At 44.0% G+C, this 18,671-nt stretch overlaps 1 protein-coding gene across 1 annotated transcript in view; it reads right to left on the bottom strand.

The window, feature by feature from the left end:
- Window positions 1–18,671, bottom strand: part of CNTNAP2 (contactin associated protein 2) — a 1,539,511-nt gene that overhangs the window by 133,069 nt on the left and 1,387,771 nt on the right. Inside the window, exon 22 of the mRNA XM_035021319.1 lies at window positions 11,700–11,833. Coding sequence (XP_034877210.1) covers window positions 11,700–11,833 — 134 coding nt within the window. The remainder of the gene's footprint in view (window positions 1–11,699; window positions 11,834–18,671) is intronic.

The following is an 18,671-nucleotide window of genomic DNA, read 5'->3' as shown; positions in this document are numbered from 1 at the left end:
CTCAATCCCGGTGGCCTCTTCCCTCTCCCGAGTGCGGAGAGGGGCAGCGCGTAACCCTTCGCAACCTCAGACCGCATGGTAAGATGCGTTTATTTTTTCAGAGAGGAGACACATTTATGTGAGATAAAACCCTGCTTTCAGTTACCCGTGCTTGGGGAAACAACCCGCTCGGCCTATTGTACTAAAAACCAGCTTCGAGAATCACAGTCCCTAAGAGAGCCTCACAGATTGGACTTCAGTTTTCATGCCAGACAAAATAGAAATCCCGGAACCTCATCTTCTTTCTTGAGAGATGATTTATGGACTTCACGTGCTTGGGGGAGGGGGGCAATGAACTCTCCAACCTTGGGTTTATAAGCGTTGCTGTATTCTGGAGAGAGAAAGAGAGGACTGACATCTCAAACCCTACACCACATCACAAACTGAATTGCAACTGCTTTCCTACTGAGCTGTAAGAAATGTAAAGTGAAGTAAACACATTTTTCTGGAGCGTAGGAATGGAGGTCTTGTCTAGCCCTGGAGTGCATAATTCATTTGCAGATGAAATTGCTTTCGAGAAGAAATGAAAAACTTGGAAGTGTTGACATATTCATTATGAGCCTTTTTCTGTTTCAGATCAGATGAATTGGATGGGTTGAACTTATTTTTTCGTTAGGTTCCTCTGTATAACTTTTATGAATTGCAGAAGAGCAAATATTGAATCCCTGCAGTAAAAAATAAGTAAGACAATGTGGTCCTTGTGCCCCCCCCCAACCTTAAAACCTTTAAGGAACAGCTCTGATATTTTTGCAAGTCTTCTCTGATCTATTCCTTCCACCCCCAGGATGATTAATTCCCCTCCTTTCTGTGCTTCCTCAGCACAAGCTTATACTTCAATTGGCCCTTGGTACGTGTCTGTGTGATTGATGGCCTCTCCTCTGGATTGTGGCTCATGGAGGGAGCAGAACGTTGACCGCAGAAACACGAGGATGTGTTCCGTGGGTCGAACTGCAAGCCATAGAACAGGAGCCTTGATCCTGAAGGCCCTGTTGATAATGACGTCAACAGCTGCTTCTCACTTGTTTTGCTTTTAAGAAAGAGGAGGGAACTGGGAAGGAAGGAGGGGAAAGAGCATTTACTGGATGACAGATGATGCTTGATGTTTTCGTGTGTATTTTCTTTTCTTTTTTAAAGATTTATTTATTTGACACAGAGAGAGAGACAGCTAGAGAGGAAACACAAGCAGGGGGAGTGGAAGAGGGAGAAGCAGGCTCCCGGCTGAGCAGGGAGCTGGATGCAGGGCTCGATCCCAGGACCCCGGGATCATGACCTGAGCTGAAGGCAGATGCTTAACCTACTGAGCCACCCAGGCGTCCCCATCTGTATCCTCTTCCTATTACTTGCACGTTGTTAGAGTAACTTGTTAAGATACTTCTCTTCTGGACAGGAGAGCAGGTTCCTCCTATCTAGTAGGGGCACACCACATATTTGTTCTCCTCATATTTCTTTTGAATGAAGTTGGGCTAATTTTAGTTGCACTTCATATGAGCGAGAAGCCTCACCGAATGGTGTTGACGAACACCTGACTTTATCCATGTCAGGCTTGCGGGATGTTTGCTCTTTGGAACTTTCCTGTCATGGGTGGACATGCATCAGAGGTTAATACCAAGTAGACGTCACTGTGTGAGGTTCCTGGCAATCCTCCTATGGCTTAAAATATATGAAAAGTGCATTGTTAGTGGAACAGTCCAGGATCATCTTGACAACACTCTGTCTTCTCCAGCAGGATCTTCATCACACATCTCCACTGTATACCAAGGCACTGTGTCCTTAAATCTGGTGCCCACACCTCTAGGCACAGAGATGGTCTCTGTCTGAACCACAGGAGGCTTGGAAGACACCGGCAGGGGGAGGGACTGTGCGTCCTGAGAGCTGTGCGTCTTTTTTTTTGGAGACACTTCACCAAGTAGTCCTACTTTCTGTTCAGAACTAAAGAAGGAAAATTTGCTGAAATACCCTTTCAAGGGCCAAGGACACATAGCCCACCCTGAAACCAAATTGCGAAAAGCTAATGAGGTCATGAGGTTTTTGATAGGTGTCTCAATTGTGAATTGGCTGCTCTGGACACATGGGAATATTGAAAACAAAACAAAAATTAAAACAAACTGACTCACATACAGGCCAAATGAAAGGGCAAGTTCCAACGTATATATCCTTCTCTCTCCTCTTCCCAGATATCTTCTGTGGAATTAAACCACTGTAATGATACAAGAAACTAATAAAGTATTGACCTATGCCCTCCACAAAATTAAACATAAGTCAGCGTTCCACTGGAGTGGAAAGTGAAGTAGTCATATATTTGCGGGCCTCCCAATAGAGAAGGAGTGAATGGTATCAGAGCTTCCGGGAGGGAAGGACTAAGGGACTTCCCAGGCGCATCATTATTCCTGCCATTACCCCTTCTGTCATGCACGCTGGTGGTGCACATCCAAGGCTGTGAGTTCATCATGCCCAGTAGATAAGCACTAAATTAGCCAAAGGGAAGAAGTTACAGTCAATGTAATTTCAAGAGCAGGGCCTTAGGCAAGCTGGGTCAACTTTCTTTATTTGTTCTGACATCCCTAAAAAGATTTAATGTTTCCAAACCATGTTATTTTCTTTAATAAAAGCTCGAACCACCTCGGATATTAAAATTTTCAGGAGTGTTTACATCTAGATACTTTAGAGTATTGTTCTTTACTGTCAGAAAGTTCAAGGGTAATAAAGGCACACGTTTTTAAATAACTCAGCTGAGCTTTGGTGTTAACTCCCGTCCAGGCTCCGTGTCTCCGCAGAAGAGGACGCTAGGATGGAAGTGCAGGAGGTCATGTTCATGCCCACCTGAAGAATGATCGGGAACTCTTCATGTGGTGCAAGCTCACCGGACCTAAAGCTGGGCTGCTAAGTTCTTCGCCGCACAGGGACATTACGATTTTATGGTCCCCCACTGATGTCATTAGGTCATTTCTTTTAACAAATGTGTTTTCCCATTGCATGAAATTTTTCTTTTCTAAGGAGACTATCACCTAGTTTGGTATTTCAACATTTTTGAATATAATTTTTGAATAAAATTTTTCACGAATCATAATAGGTTTTGCATTTTGTTTCTTATTGAGCAGAATACGATTCATGGTTTGTTTCCAAGGCTTCATATCATTAGTGTTATAAACCTGAGATCACACTGCATGTGCTTATCCACATATTGTATTTGTCATCCAACAATACATTGTAGAAATGGCACTGAGTCAGTTCGCTAACTTGGTTTCCCAAGAGATGTTGATGGCTTTTGCTGCTAACCACACTACAGTTATTCATATTATTATTTCCTTAATAGGGTTTCCTGGGTTGAGGTGGGAATCCTGGCATCTTTACTGCTATTTTTGAGAAAAAAATACATTTAAACCATGTAAGCTTTATTAGCAGATCTGACAAGTTTTTGAAAGCTGTTCCATCAACCTCTTTTCCTATAGAGATTTTTAAACATGCGTGTTTCACCTTCTGGCTGCACGTGGCATTTTTCTGAGTCGTGGAGCAGGTTGTCTTATCCAAACTTCCAGGGTGCTCTCTCCACCCTTCCTATCAAAACAGTTTGCCAGACAAGCATGCTACTTGCTGTCTCCCACCCGCTACCCTAACTGAAAAAAACCCCCCAAAACCAAAACAGAACAAAAAACCAACAAAAAAAACAAAAACCCACTAACCCCCAAAGACTTACTTTTACTTAAAACTCTTAAAATTTTTCAGAAGTTATAAGGCAAACTAGCAGGGTGAGCCTGGTTCTCCTGACCGCTTGCAAAAGTAACAAAGGGGCAACGTGTGAGCGATGAGCAGCCCCCGGAGAAGGGGCCTGGTTGTCTGGGTTCTAGATAGGAGTCTGTTTCTTGTGAGCACTGGGACCTTCTTAGTCACCTGGACATCCTTACCCTTTGTTTTCTCATCCATTCAGTGGGCTGACAGCACCAGCCTTTTCCAGACTCACAAGGTTGAGTGTATCAAATGAGGCTATGCATGGAAGTGTTTCGAGTGCTACATAACATGATTCTTAGGGGCCGTCCAGGGCAGACTGACTTTCTTCTGGCTGAGGAGGTTACCTGACACACCATATAACCGTACCATTGTCCACACACAGAACAGGTTTCCCCGCCCATCAGTGTTTCATATCAACTCACACATTTTTCTGCCCTACACGTGCATCATTCAGTTACCTTTCACTTTCCTGCCAGTAAGACTGCTCTAACAATTTTTTGTCGTTGCCGCCATCTATTTATTTATTTTGACCTATGAAAAGCTGTATGTAATTACCGCATTCAACTTGATGAGTCTGGAGATAAGCACCTGTGAAACCATTACCACAATCTATAAATTCTTTTAGTTACAGCAGCTGATGTAACCCAGACTAGGGCACACGTCAGCACCTTGAAGCAGAGTGCTCCCATAATGGAAACCTTAGCGAGGTGGCCCTGGGGCTCTGGCCAGGTGACAAATGCTACAGAAATGGACGTCAGTGGCTGGAAGATGGACAGCGATGGTAGGAGATAAAATATTTTTTCAGACCTGTCATCTCATGAAACCCGGAGGGCAGACTCAATGCCTGTGACCCGTAGCTTTGGGGAAAGTGCTTCCAAAGAACCGGAATCAAAGAAGAGATGGGCTCAGAAAAGAATCGGCCAGTTTCTCGACATCAGTAAAAGGGAATAAAGTCCATAGATTTAGAGCCTTACACCAGAGAATAAGCAATAAACTGCAAGGAGAGTTGACCAACAAAGACATATGAAGCTTTCTTAGCTCAGCAGACTGGCTTAACTCCATGGGTGAAGGTAAAATTAGGGTCTTTACTTCCCACCCAAGCCTTTTTGCTTCAGATGGCCTCAGGAGAGCTGCCATGACCTTAAGAGAGAGGCAGCGGCCCTTGGAAGCGAATGATGACCTATGTCCAAGATTTATGTCCAGGAACGGATGGAGGGTTTGCTACTGGAACATGAAACTGACTGAGAGCACACAGATCAGAAGCCACCTCAGGTTTTAGAGGAAATGTACTGACAAAGAAACCAATACAACTGGTCTACAAAAGACTTGTAAGTGTGAAACGACCCTGATCGTAATTGACACTCGCAGGAAATGGACCCCTCAGGACCCCTCCCTTGCCCTGCTTCAATGAATGCATCATCTGCAACACTCAATGCAGAGGTGGCCTCGGCAAATTATGGACAAAGTACAGCCTCCCAGAGGACAGAGCCACGGAGGCCAAACAAATGAATGGACAGAGATTTGGTTTAGTCAAGAACTATACTCCCCCTGCCAAAGGGAGGGGAGGATGGGTGGTGGGTGTGGGTCCTCAGAATGCCTGCCTAGCATGATTTCATCACTACTAGGGACCACAGGACTTCGCTTTTCTAAAAATATCTAAGACCTTCATTGGGGTAAACCACTGAGGTTTGAGGGTTACTTTGTAGCAGCTACTGTTGTTATCCTAATATTTGCATCTTGCCCTCTGTCCCAAGCATTGAGCATACAGTGTTTGTTTCCCTTGCTTACCCTTCTCTGACCATTTTTAGGATTCATATTCAATATATAGCTCCATTAGCAGGCTCCATTAGTGACTGTTTTTATATAATTTGGTTGTAATTCTGATTAATAGCAGGTAAGAAATTATCATCTTTATTTTATTTTAAAAGACAGAATGCAGTGATTTTTTTTCAACATTTTTTTTGAAAATTCCTGATGAAAACCAACTGAAGTCATGCTCTTTGTGGTACAAAAATTGGGGGACCTAATCATTTGTTCTTAAGGACTTAGGAGTTATTTTTTTTCAAAGTCCTTAATTTTTTTTATATATTTTTTATTATTATGTTCAGTTAGCCAACAAAAAGAAGAAAAAAAATAAAAGTCCTTAATTTTGCTTGCAGGAGAAATCTGTTAGCTCTTCTTGGCAAAGATGGGCTGGCCCTCCAGTTAGATGAAAGCCAAAATGAACACGACATCCTTACCATCTGTTCATTTGGTTTTGGGAGAATATAGACTCTGAGTATCTGTGCCAGAGAATATATCCCTGAGCTCTCTATTGTTTAACTTTCATCAAAGCCCCCAAATATGTGATAGTTATTCTAAGAACATTTAGTTTATTCATTTTTTTGGAGCTAGTTTTACCCTTGGATCAGGCCAGAGTATCAGAAAGCTGTACATGTCAGCCCCTCGCCCCCTTCATGGGCCCATCACCCCTCCTCCAACTCCCTCTGGAATTGTTTGCACTGAAATCCATTTTTTAAAAAGATTTTATTTGAGAGAGAGCATGAGAGCATCTGGGGGGGAGGGGCAGAAGGACAGGGGGAAGCAGACTCCCCACTGAGCAGGGAGTCCAACGACCCTGCTCCTCAGCCCAGGACCCTGGGATCATGACCTGAGCTGAAGGCAGATGCTTAACCAACTGAGCCACCCAGGCGCCACTGAAATCCATGTTTAAGTTATGCCTAACTTTCATTAGAGATGCTACATCGAACGGCCTTGCAGGAAACACATTTGTTGCATTTCTTTCTCAGGGCTCACTCTGTAACAAGGAGGACCAAGGGCCCTGACTATCACTGCATTAAAAAAAAGTCTGAAGAAATAGAGTAAAATGCAAAAATTTGTAATGTTTGATGGGTACATATGTGTTATTATTCTCTGTGCTTTTGCATATTTTTGAATTATTTCATACTAAAAACAATTATTGTCATTATTGTAATACTACTCAATTTCTTTTTTTTTTTAAAGATTTTATTTATTTATTTGACAGAGAGAGAGAGACAGTGAGAGAGGGAACACAAGTAGGGGGAGTGGGAGAGGGAGAAGCAGGCTTCCCACTGAGCATGGAGCCTGATGCGGGGCTCGATCCCAGGACACTGGGATCATGACCTGAGCTGAAGGCAGCCGCTTAACTGACTGAGCCACCCAGGTGCCCCTATCACTCAATTTCTTACTGGCCACAGGTATCCACTTCCTTTTTAATTTTTTTTAAAGATTTAAACATTTAGAGAGAGGGTGCGGCCACGTACGTGCAAGCAGGGGGAGGGGCAGAGGGAGAGAGAGAATCCCCAAGCAGACTCCCCACTGAATGGGGAGCCCGATACAGGGCTCGATCCCAGGACCCTGGGATCAAGACCTGAGCTGAAATCAAGAGTTGGATGCTCAGTTAATGGAGCCATCCAAGTGCCCCTGGAGGAATCCACTTTCAAAGCCTTGTGACCATCCTTCCAGACACCTCGCTATTAAGTGATGGTTAGGAGCACGCGTGAACTGAAATGTGACAGACCTAAGTCCATCTGTGCTTTCGCAGCTTCCCATTCTCGACCTTGAGGCGAGTTATGTCGGATGATCTGAGCTTCAGTTTCCACATCTCTAAAATGGGGATCATAACGCTGCATATCTGATATGGTTCTGGTGAGGACTGAATGAGAGGACATGTTTAACATCCTTAGCTCAGTGCCGAGGACACAGTGAGCACCCATGAATGTGAGCTATGATCATGGACGTGACATTGCCCAAGTGGACCATGCTATGTGGCAGCTTCCTATGCCAGTAAATATAACCCAGGGCATGTAAGAAATATACATAGACCTTTGGGACTTACTTCAATTCCCTATGTTATTGTTCAGACTGCCTGCAAGCCACCTGATGTCCCCTGAGCAGTGGGATGGGGGACAAAAAGAAGGCAAGGGAGCAGAAACAATCTTGGAACAGCCGGAAGGAAAGGAAGGAAAGCGAGAAGAAGGGCTTTGTGACTCAAGACTTTGAAATTATTCCTCGTGATGTTGGGTCTTGGACTCATCTAGTTGGCATGAATTTTCATTGCATACAGTACTTTCTCAGGTGCTCTCTGCCTGCCCGGGGTTTGTCTTATATTTCGACTGGCGGTAAGCCTTCAGCTATTATCCCTGGTGCAACTGTGAGTTTTCATAAATGACGCCACCTGAGGGTTGTCACAGGCTCTGGCTCACTCCGGTGTCTGATGACTCCTAGAGTCAGCTCCTCATTATCTATGTGGAGATTGGGCACTTTGTGTTTTGGCAGCAAATGTTTCATCCAAGGTCAATTTCCCTCAAGGGCTCAGCACCATTTCCCTGAGTATGTGCTCAGGGAATGCAAATTAATTTAATGTTAGCTTTAGCCAAAACCAGCTAGGAAAGTAAACCTTCTTTTAAAAACACCGTAAACACTGATAAACATCGTTGGAATGATGTGCTGTTTGTGAGTATATATAAATGTATAAAATTTCACCTTAATTCCAGAGGCATCATTCCATAGCATTTTATACTCATGGTTGAATTAGCCTTATTTTTGTTCTTTCATTAGAGGTGCATTTTAATTTGAAATTATTTGAATATCTTTGTCATTATATTATGTTATACCACTGGGGGCTGTTGGAGTGGGTTGAAGATATCTGTATGTTTCATATTTTTGTTTGATTATAAACATGTAACACGTACCAAAAAAAAAAAAATGCAGCACGTGCTTATAAGAGAAAATGAGGAAATACAGAAAACTCTAGAGGAAGTCAAACCACTTACAATCTCTTCACACAGAAGTAATCATGATGAACATTTTCCTATATCTCTCCCACACATTCTTGAGGTTGTAGAAGTTCTTAAGATGGATTTGTAGATTGCTTTCAGAAAAAAGGTCAGTGTTTTCCAGAGTTCTAAAGGTACCCTCGGATTTACCTGCATTCTCCACAAGGTCTCCCCGCTGGAAAGAAAGCAGGGCAGGGGGTCTGTCGGACCTACTTTTCCATAAGGAGGGGCCCTATCTTTTTTCTTCTGACATCATCCTATTTTCCATCTGAGCTGGGTTGGAGAGGCTGAGAGCACCAGAGGCCACGAGGTCTTTCCTAGCTGAAGTCACATGGGTTGAGGCGTCTGGCTTTCCAAATACATCCAGAACTTTTGGTGCAATTGCCTTGCTCAAATGACAGGAGGAGAGAGGGCAGGACCCTCACTACCCTCGGTACAATTCCTATGGCAGAATTTTGTCCATGATTTTGGAGCGCTTCCCACTTCTGTGCAGTTCCTAACCTCAAAGTGGCGCAGCCCGTGTTTTCACACCTCTCATGTCTCTATTTCTGGAACCGTGTTCCTATTCTTTTGGAGGATTCTCCCCACTTCCCCACTCTAAGCGTCTGATTGGGGCTGCTGATCATCGTTCTCCCTCCTGCCAATAGGGCAACACACAACTCAAGCCAGTCCAGTCACAGACCTTCCCTGAGGTTTTAAAATGAGAACCAAGAGGCTTTCTTCTGGTAGCAGAACTGAGACCCGAGCCCACCCCATGCTCCTGTGTCTGCATTCCATGATATGTAACAGAGGGAGCCTGCAGGAAGAGGTATTAATCCAGTCCTCAGAGAGGGGTGGACAAGCAGAGATAATAGAGGGATTGAGGCATGAAGGAGGGAGGGGCAGGACAGGGTCAACAGCCTCTAGTTTTTCTTGTAATCCTCCAGGTCTCCTGGATTTTCTTCCAAAACTGCAGTTTGCCCTTTCTTAAATTCTATAACCTACACTAGGAATTTTCCCTACAAATGAATTCTGAATTGGTTTTCTGTCATGTGCAACCATAAGAACTCTGAGCAATAGAACTGGCCTCTCCCCGAAGCCCTCCTCAGTCTCCTGGACTCCCTGCGTTCTCTGGCCTGTCCCCTATCTAGACTTCTCTGGCTTTCCATGCCTCGAAAGCCCCAAGTTCCTAAAAGAGCCTATCCCTCTCCCCGTCTTCAGGGCAATCTATAATTCTGTGGCAGGTAGCAGCTCTCATTAAACTGATATTTGTTTTTAAAGGATTGCTGGTAGGGAGCACCTGGGTGGCTCAGTCGGTTAAGTGTTTGCCTTCAGCTCAAGTCATGATCCTGGAGTCCTGGGGATGGAGCCCTGAGACAGGCTCCCTGCTCAGTGGGGAGCCTGCTTCTCCCTCCCCCTCTGCCCCTTCCCCCACTTGTGCTCTCTCTCTCTCAAATAAATAAATAAAATCTAAAAAAAAAAAAAAAGAGTTGCTGGTTAGTTCCAAAGAATCCCCAGTTGGCAGAATGTGCCAGAAGCTGGACTTCATTTTGGGAAGTATACCCAGAAATGGCTCTATCAGATCTGCTCTCCCCTCTACCACCTGGCCCTCCTCTGTGGCCGTGGCTCCCCACCCACAAGGCTCAGTTCTAACACACAGAACATTTTCTTGGAGACAGGGAGAGCTAACTCTGCAGGGTTCCACAGCTCAGGTAGGCCTCCTGCACCACACTGCCCTGAAAGCTGACTGTTGAGCTCTTTTTAACTTTAACATTATTCTGTAATGCCACAACGGCAAGAGATGTCACTTGAAAAGAGGTGACAGATGGCATGGGGTAAGACAAGAGAATGTTTCTAATTAAAAGCCAATACATATAATGTTGAAAAAATGGCATAAAACCATCCCAGTCCTGTAATGATATAAACTATACCACTCCTGGCCTTGCTGGCTATTCTGAATAAACCTGGAGTTATGGTTCAAGATGGGCTTGGTTTTGCTCAGGAAATAATCTGCAGTTTCCAAGATGAGCCAGGCACTGTGCTAGGCCCAGGGACTCTGCCCACCACCGAGAGGCAAACTTACTTACACATATTTGATTGACTGTAGGAAAAACTGTAACTGCACGTTGTCAATTTCCTAGGAAAGACCTGTCCTTAAAATACCCTCTAGCATTTCCTGCTAAAGGCCAAGCATAAACTCCGTATCAAGTTATGAATTTGACATCCACCGCTGCTCAAACATAGGCAGGACTTGTGCCTTTTCTTTGCAACCCGAACTTCCCACCGCAACCAGCCGAATCCGAATGAGGTCTGAGTGGCTGCTGAACCCCTGCCAAATGGCACTCCACTCTCTGACAAAACAGTATACCCCTGCTATTCTTTTTCCTGACAGGTACCTATTTTGAACTCCTTCTAGAGAATGCAGTGACAGTTCCCATCCTTGATCTTTTGGCTTAGTTCCCAGGGAGAATTCCTCATGCCATGTTTTATTCATGGTGCCTCCCAGGCTGGTTTCTTCATTGTAAAAATCAGTGGTGGGTGTAGGGACAATCAATGAACGGGAAGTAAAATTTGACTGTCATAATAAAACCATCCCTTTGTGTGCTGAAAGCCTACAACCAGAGTCTGAGATTCTAGGGAAGGTCTGTGTTTTGAGGATTTTTTCGGTGAAGCATCCGCCGTGAAAAAAAGCCCATAGTTAATTCATATTGTGTTGGAGTAGCGAAAGAAGTCAGATAAACCAAAATAACCTTTGCTGGGAAACAGGATAAGCTTCAGACATCTGAGAGCATGGAGAAAAAAAGATGGTGTGATAGATAAAAACATGAGACTGATAGATGTGTGAGCCTAAAAGCAGCAAGGCTACAGAGAATATACTTAGTAAACATTTATTCACCTTCTCCCTAAGAAACGTCTTCACCATTAACTCCGTCATTATCTTTGCTTTAGTAGCGATATATCCTACTACTTCCCTGGTTAGGACTTTTTTTTTTTTTTTTTTTTTAATTTCCTGGTTAGGACTTTGTAGGAGAAAGTGTAATAAGCATCTCTTCTGCCCATCCCAACCACCCAAAACAAAACCAGCATCCAAGTATAACAGAGGATAGAGACATAATACAGTATCACATACAACCGATGTGCGCACGTTATGTATACCTTGAGAATTACGGTCCTCTCGTGCCGGGTGATGTTAACACTGTGGGGTTGTCCATTGGCCATGTTTCTATGATCTACATCAATGTTATAGGGCTCCCTGGTGCCGCCCAGGTTGTACCGAATCTGTAAGCTTCCTATATAAGGAAAAGAAAAGAAACTGTCATTTCTTTGCTCTTGGTTTCATTGGATGCTCAGGATTTCCCCCTTGATGCTCAGGCTTGCCCCCTTTGCTGTCCGCCGATACCGTGGCTGTTCTGAATTCTGACTCACTAGTTCAATGGCATGCTGAACCAGAAGGGTTAAGAGCACTGGGCCCACAGTAGTTTACAGTCTACCAACAGTGAGCCATCAGTGACCATCATCTTCATGTTGAAGTGGCAAACGGTCTAAATGATCCAAGCTGGGACTGTGCCTGGGAAGGAGGATGAGAACATATACAATATAGGACTGTGGAGACGCCTGCAGACTGACGAAATACCATGTGAAATAAAAAATAAATGCAGGATGCAGAGATGGTCTCACGCCATCCGCAAAGTGTGACATTCGGCACATAAAAGAATCACGAGCATACAATATTAAAAATAAACATAATTTACAAAAGATAAATACATGGGAGTTGGGGTGGCTTCACTGAGACCAAGAAAACAAAAAATTTTATTCTAGGTTAGAGACTGCATCAATCCGAATGCAAATCAAAGGAAAGATGGACTTCCCGGGCCCCCGAGTCCTCACTGCCCCTCCACTCCAGCTCACTTGGCCTCAACCAATTATTCTGTTTTTCTCTCCATCGTGCTTCTCCCCAGTAATGACAGACAATATTCAAAAAGACTGAGGGACGGGCGCCTGGGTGGCTCAGTTGGTTAAGCGACTGCCTTCGGCTCAGGTCATGATCCTGGAGTCCTGGGATCGAGTCCCACATCGGGCTCCCTGCTCAGCGGGGGGTCTGCTTCTCCCTCTGACCCTCTTCCCTCTCGTGCTCTCTGTCTCTCATTCTCTCTCTCTCAAATAAATAAATAAAATCTTAAAAAAAAAAAAAAGACTGAGGGACGCCTGGGTGGCTCCGTCGTTAAGCGTCTGCCTTCGGCTCAGGTCATGGTCCCAGGACTCTGGGATCGAGCCCTGCATCGGGCTCCTTGCTCGGCGGGAAGATTGCTTCTCCCTCTCCCACTCCCCCTGCTTGTGTTCCCTCTCTCGCTGTCTCTCTCCCTCTCTCTGTCAAATAAATAAATAAAATCTTTTTAAAAAAAAGACTGATATAATATTCTAGATCCTGCTGTTAATTAATCTGCACAGCAAACATAACTTGTATTTCTTATTTATGATTTTTAAAGACATCAATTTTTTATCTCATTTTTAACTGAAATTGGAATCTTCATGTTAATAGTCTTTGACATCCCCTAGCTTGAAGATGGAGCCAGCCACCTAGCAAGAGTCTGGCCAACTGTAAATCATCTCACACGGTCTTTGTTGCCTCTTTCCTTTTCCTTCTTGAGGAACAAAACGGATAAACTGATTTTTAAGTCGTGAAATAAAATACAATAATTAAAACTTTGAAAGTAAACAGAAAGAAAAAAAAAAAGAGAAAAAAAGAAAAGAAAGTCACCGGAAATCCCACCATCAAGAGATAACTACTCTAAATATTTGGCAGCGTCTTTTCCCAGAAATTGATCATGTCTGTACATACCCATATGTACACAAATAAATGCAACAGTTTCTAAATGCTGCCCTCCCTTACTTAGGCATTGTAGCGTTACACAGGTGGTTTAAATATTCTACACAGGTGGTTTAAATATTCTACCGTGTCCTTGGAATTGAGCAGCATACATGAGATTAATAAAAAATTAACTGTATTTCCTAATTTCGCTTTCTGAGCAAATTTGACAAACCTTCCCTGTTTCTGAGTTTTACCTAAGTATTTTATCCTAGATTTGTTTGCTTATAGCATTTTGACCAAGCACTGCTGATTTTCACCTCCTAGGTGTGTCTGAATTCACATACTCTCGTCCAACTCCATCAAAGCACAGGCATCCTCTGGCCCCGGGGGTACCCTGGGTGGATCCCAGGGGAGCCCTGCTCCTGGTGGATGCAGCTCCACGCGGAGCTGGCTGGTCTTGGTGCCTCTGTGCTGACCGTGCAGTTTCAGGGACCTGACGGCCACCACCTGAACCTCACCTGCGTGGTCTTCTGCCTGGACCACCTGATCCGAATCCGTTTCTCCTTAACAATGATTCCTCTTGGCCTCATTTCATTGTTAGCTGAGTCCCCTCTTTCTCTGCTCCTTCCTCACTCCCAATCCCATTAAAGGAGAGGTCTTACTAGCACTTCAAATACATCACATGCAAAAACCCAACTCTTGGCCTTTCCCCCCCAAAAGTATTCCATCTCAATTTTCCACATTTCAGTTAATGGCTACTTCAACCTTCAGGCTATTCCTGCCAAAAGCCCTGCCTCCCCTCTTACTCCTATGTTACATACACGATCTGTCAGCAGCTCTCCTTGGCTCTATCTTTAAAATACACCCCAACACTTACTTCTTTTTATCACCTCCATTTCTACCCCCTAGACCAAGCCCCCACCATCATTTGCCTGGATTACTGGACCCACCTCCATACTAACAAATCTCCCCCCTACCTCAACCCAGCCTCTGCCCCCACATACCCAGACCCTTCACAGAGGGCAGTCAGACTGATCCGCTGTTCAGAACCCTCCATGGCTTCCCCTCTCAACCAAAGTAAAAATCAAAGTCTGCATAATGGCTCACCAGGCCCTATATGATCTTGCCCTATTATCTCTGACATAATCTCTTATTCTCCTCCTTGCTAACTCCTCACCAGTCCAACTTAGCCTCATTGCTGTTTCCTCAGAAGCCAGCATGTTCCTGCCTCAGGACCTTTGCATTGGCTGGCTCTTCTGTCTAGGATGCTCAGTCCCCAGTATTCTGCATGGAGGACTCCTCACCCACTTTAGGTCTTTGTTTAAATGTCTTCTCAGTGATTATTTCTGTGACTTCCTCATTAAAAGAAGAATTTACCCAATCCTTTCCCTTGGCCAGGTCTTCCCTTTTCTGCCTTATTTTTCCCCCATGAGAGTAATAATTTTTGTTTATATTCTCTGTACGTTATTCCCAATTCCTAGAATATGCCCAATACTTAGTAGTTGCTGAAAAAATACATCTGTTGAATGAATGAATGATAGTCTCCCTGCTTCTATGCTTTTTTCCTTGCAGACATATTTCTTCAAAATGCATAATTGATGATTTCACTGGTTCACTAAAAACTCTTCAAAGCCTTCCAGTTGCTCCTAGGATGAAGACATACATTCTTAGTATAGTGTATGATGCCTTGTCTGATCTGAGTTCTGCCTGTTATGTTATTTGCAAATGATGCCATTTACTATCTCACTTTTTACATTCAAGCTACCTTGGACTTCTGTTATCCGCTAGAAAATACAATTCTTCTTTCTACCCCAGGACCTTTGAATATGCTGCTCTCTTTTTCTGAGCTGCTTCTTTCCCCGACCCTCAGTGTTCTACCCTATTTTTTCCCTTTACCCTAACCGCATTAAAAACAATCTATTATTTGGGACTGAACAGGAGATGATTAGATAGTCGTTTGGTTACATGCAGAAGAACAAGTTGACTGTCTTGAGTTTTTATTCCCTCCTCGTGCTTGGACCGTGTATAATCACAGCCAGTTCTCTTGAATATACAGCTGTATTCATTCATCATTTATTTACTCATTTCTTCAGAACACATTTATTCAGTGCTCATGAAAAGCACTGTTGAATCCGATTTTTCAAGACCTGAATGTGGGCTGTCTGGCTGGCTAGCTGTGCAGGGTCCACCTCTAAGACACACGTCCATCTCTAACCCCTTGTGTCTGGCCCTGGGGATACAAAGAGAAGAAAGAGCAGGCCCCGGCTTTGAGGGCTAGAGGTCAGAGGAAATGGTCATCATGCAAAAAAAACCCAGACCTTTTCCTCCCTACTGTCTTTGTCATTGCTCCTGTTATGTTCCCCAGCTCATTAAAATCAGTATTAAGCTGTTTTCAGTATTTTTTCTCTTTTCTGGCTTTCTTTCTTTGTAAACGTGATTTAAAAATTCTGTAACTGCCTCACTTAATGGCAACTGCAATGATTTGCTTTGAGAAAACAGACGAGTTGGAATGTTAAATTTATATGTAGTGGATATCCATAAACAGTAATGGCAATTTTCTTGAATAATAAAATTTAAATGATATATTTATTCCTTTCAAATAATAGTACACGAGAACCACTAAATGATGGTCGGAGAATATTAATATTTTCCATTAATATAAAATATTATTAAAATGGAAAAATACTTCACTTCCTGCATCTCATGTTCATCTCCCAAGTGAATTAAAGCGGTTGTAAGGGACTGCTCTTTTATTGGCTGCAGCAAATAACGTGCTTAACAGATTTATTCTCTCCTGGCCTTCATCATTATCATCAGCAAACACTTACGGAGCACCTATTGTAGGCAGGAGATACAGAACTGGGGGCTTCTCATCTCACTGGGAAGACAGGGCATATTTATAACAAAGACAGATAACAATACACGAAGTGCCAAACAAATGTCATTGGAAGGAAGTGGACTAGGAGTCTAAAGTAAGGAGAAGTCATTGAAAGGAGGTGAGACTCAATCTGGATCCAGAATGAAAGGCAGGTGTTAGCGCCCGGATGAAGATGGAGCTCCTCCAGGTAAGGGAGCAGGGTGGTGGGCGGTGCACAGATGTCACGTGAGCTTGGGGAATAATGAGGAAAAGTAGGGATGTGGCACGCACCCGGGGCAGGATGTAGATTAAATCCGTGGGCTGTGGATAGTAGTAACAGCTAACACTTCCGTAGTGTCTGCCAACACACAGACTGCATGGGGATAGGGTCGTGCTTTACACTTACTGACTCATTCCATTTTCACAACACCCCCACGAGGGAGGCGCTATTTTAACAGAAGAGGGCCCTGGGCACAGGGGGGCTAACTGCCCACAATCATGATCCCACAACCTGCACAGGGCAGAAGTAGATTCAAACCCAGATGTTCTGGTTCTACCCTCGCAGCTCTCACCTGGTGTTTTCACCCTGGAGCTTGGCAGGTTAGTGGGCTTTGGGATTTCTCCTGCACTTACTGGGAGGAGGAGAGCCCTACTAAGGCATGATGAGGGACACTGCGTATGAAGACCCTGGTGGGTAAGAGCGAGGGGGGGACGGACCGGAAGCAGGGAGAGGGATGGGTCTGAGGCGCACTGCTATTCCATAAAAGGCTAACAGGTGCCAGGAGCTGGGCGCCCCTCAGACCTCGGCAGACCCTCGGCAGGCTGGGCTGCTGGGGTCCCTGGGTTGGTGGCCTCCCAAAGACAAATGGCCTCGTCCGTTTACTCAAGTGCCATTTCAAATGTAATAACCTATGTGTGCCAGGGCAGGAACAATGTCAGGAAGCACTGAATTAGAAGATGTTTTCCAGGAGACCAGCAGTGGGAAAGAAAAGAAAGAGTACCTCCGACGGACACGGTGTGACGAGACTTTGCGGGATCTGTTTGCCTGAGTGGCCCCCCAAAGGGGAAGGATGGCACATTCGTGAATGACAGCATACTCGGGAATTCAGGTGTCTGGAGGGGGAAGCACTGGCAGAAGCAGAGGGTCTGGAGGAGGGACCAGTTTTGGGGGAACCATAATGGTGATACGGCTTTCAATATGTTAAGTTTGAGGGGTGCCAGGGCAATTAGTTAAGACTTTCTAGTTTTTAATTTTTTTCCTGATATTTTGACATAGTCCTTATTGATTTTTTTTCCCCGGAATGCTTTCTTCTCATTTTTCTAACTTTAAATATCAATTAATAAAAAACGAAGTCTTTGAAATGTGAAAAAAACACATTTTCATCAGCAGTTTGAAGATGGCCTTGCAAAGTTAAAAAGAAACCAGCTGGTCGTGCTTTCCAAATGTGCTGAGAGTGTGCTGGAGATCTCTGCCTTATGGAAAGAGTGGTAGAGGTCTCGGGGCCTGGAATCAGACACCTGAGCTTAGAAATTCTGGTTTTGCCTCCACCAGCTGAGTGTGCAAGTCACTTACCCTCTCCATACTCCAGTTTTACCATCTGTTGACAGGGGATAAAGAATGATATCTACCTCGTGGTTGTGTGGCTTGTAGGAATTAATGCGTGTGCAACATAGCACACTGTCAGGCATCATTAAATGGTAGCACCGATATGGAACTGATTACTCAAAACCCTTGCACACGATGAACGCCCATGGATACCAGCATGAGCGCTCATGGAGACGGGGCTAGGTTATGGGAACGTGAGTTACTGACATAGTTACTGATATCGGTACCAATATAGTTACCGAGTATACGGATAAAATTTAGTTGGGGACTAAATTTTAATGTGGCAGTGACTTAAGTAGTAGACAATACAGCATCTTCCGGGACATGTTCATGATGTCTCGATGAGCCATATGTGAGAACCACCTCACCTTGGTGAGGGCACCGAGAGGCTGGGGCTTGTGGGTGGAGAACATCAATGGATTAAAAATCGATTTAACTTGATCCAGGAGAAGTAAACTCAACTCGTGAACTTCTGGAAAGCCGGGGTTATGTCCTTTTTTCTTCTGCTTTCTCATTGATTTTACTTAGTATCTTTTCTGATTACAACAGTGACGCTTGCTCATTGTGAGGATTTGACATTTATAAAAGAGTATTACTGAGGAGAAGCAAATCAACCAGCAGAGGCACCTTGTGCTCATGTTATTGCTTTTTGGTTTCCATCTGTATTTTTCATAGAGCTAAGCCGATATTGTATAGTCAAGGCTCTATCTTGCCTTTTTTCTTTTCTTTTCTTTCTTTCTTTCTTTCTTTCTTTCTTTCTTTCTTTCTTTCTTTCTTTCTTTCTTTCTTTCTTTCTTTCTTTCTTTCTTTCCTTCCTTCCTTCCTTCCTTCCTTCCTTCCTTCCTTCCTTCCTTC

Source organism: Mirounga leonina, unplaced genomic scaffold (assembly GCF_011800145.1).
Source record: "Mirounga leonina isolate KUSES-001 unplaced genomic scaffold, KU_Mleo_1.0 Mir_174, whole genome shotgun sequence".
Lineage (NCBI taxonomy): Eukaryota > Metazoa > Chordata > Mammalia > Carnivora > Phocidae > Mirounga > Mirounga leonina.
Note: the sequence above shows the minus strand (reverse complement) of the source record. Positions and strands in the feature narration are given on the sequence as shown.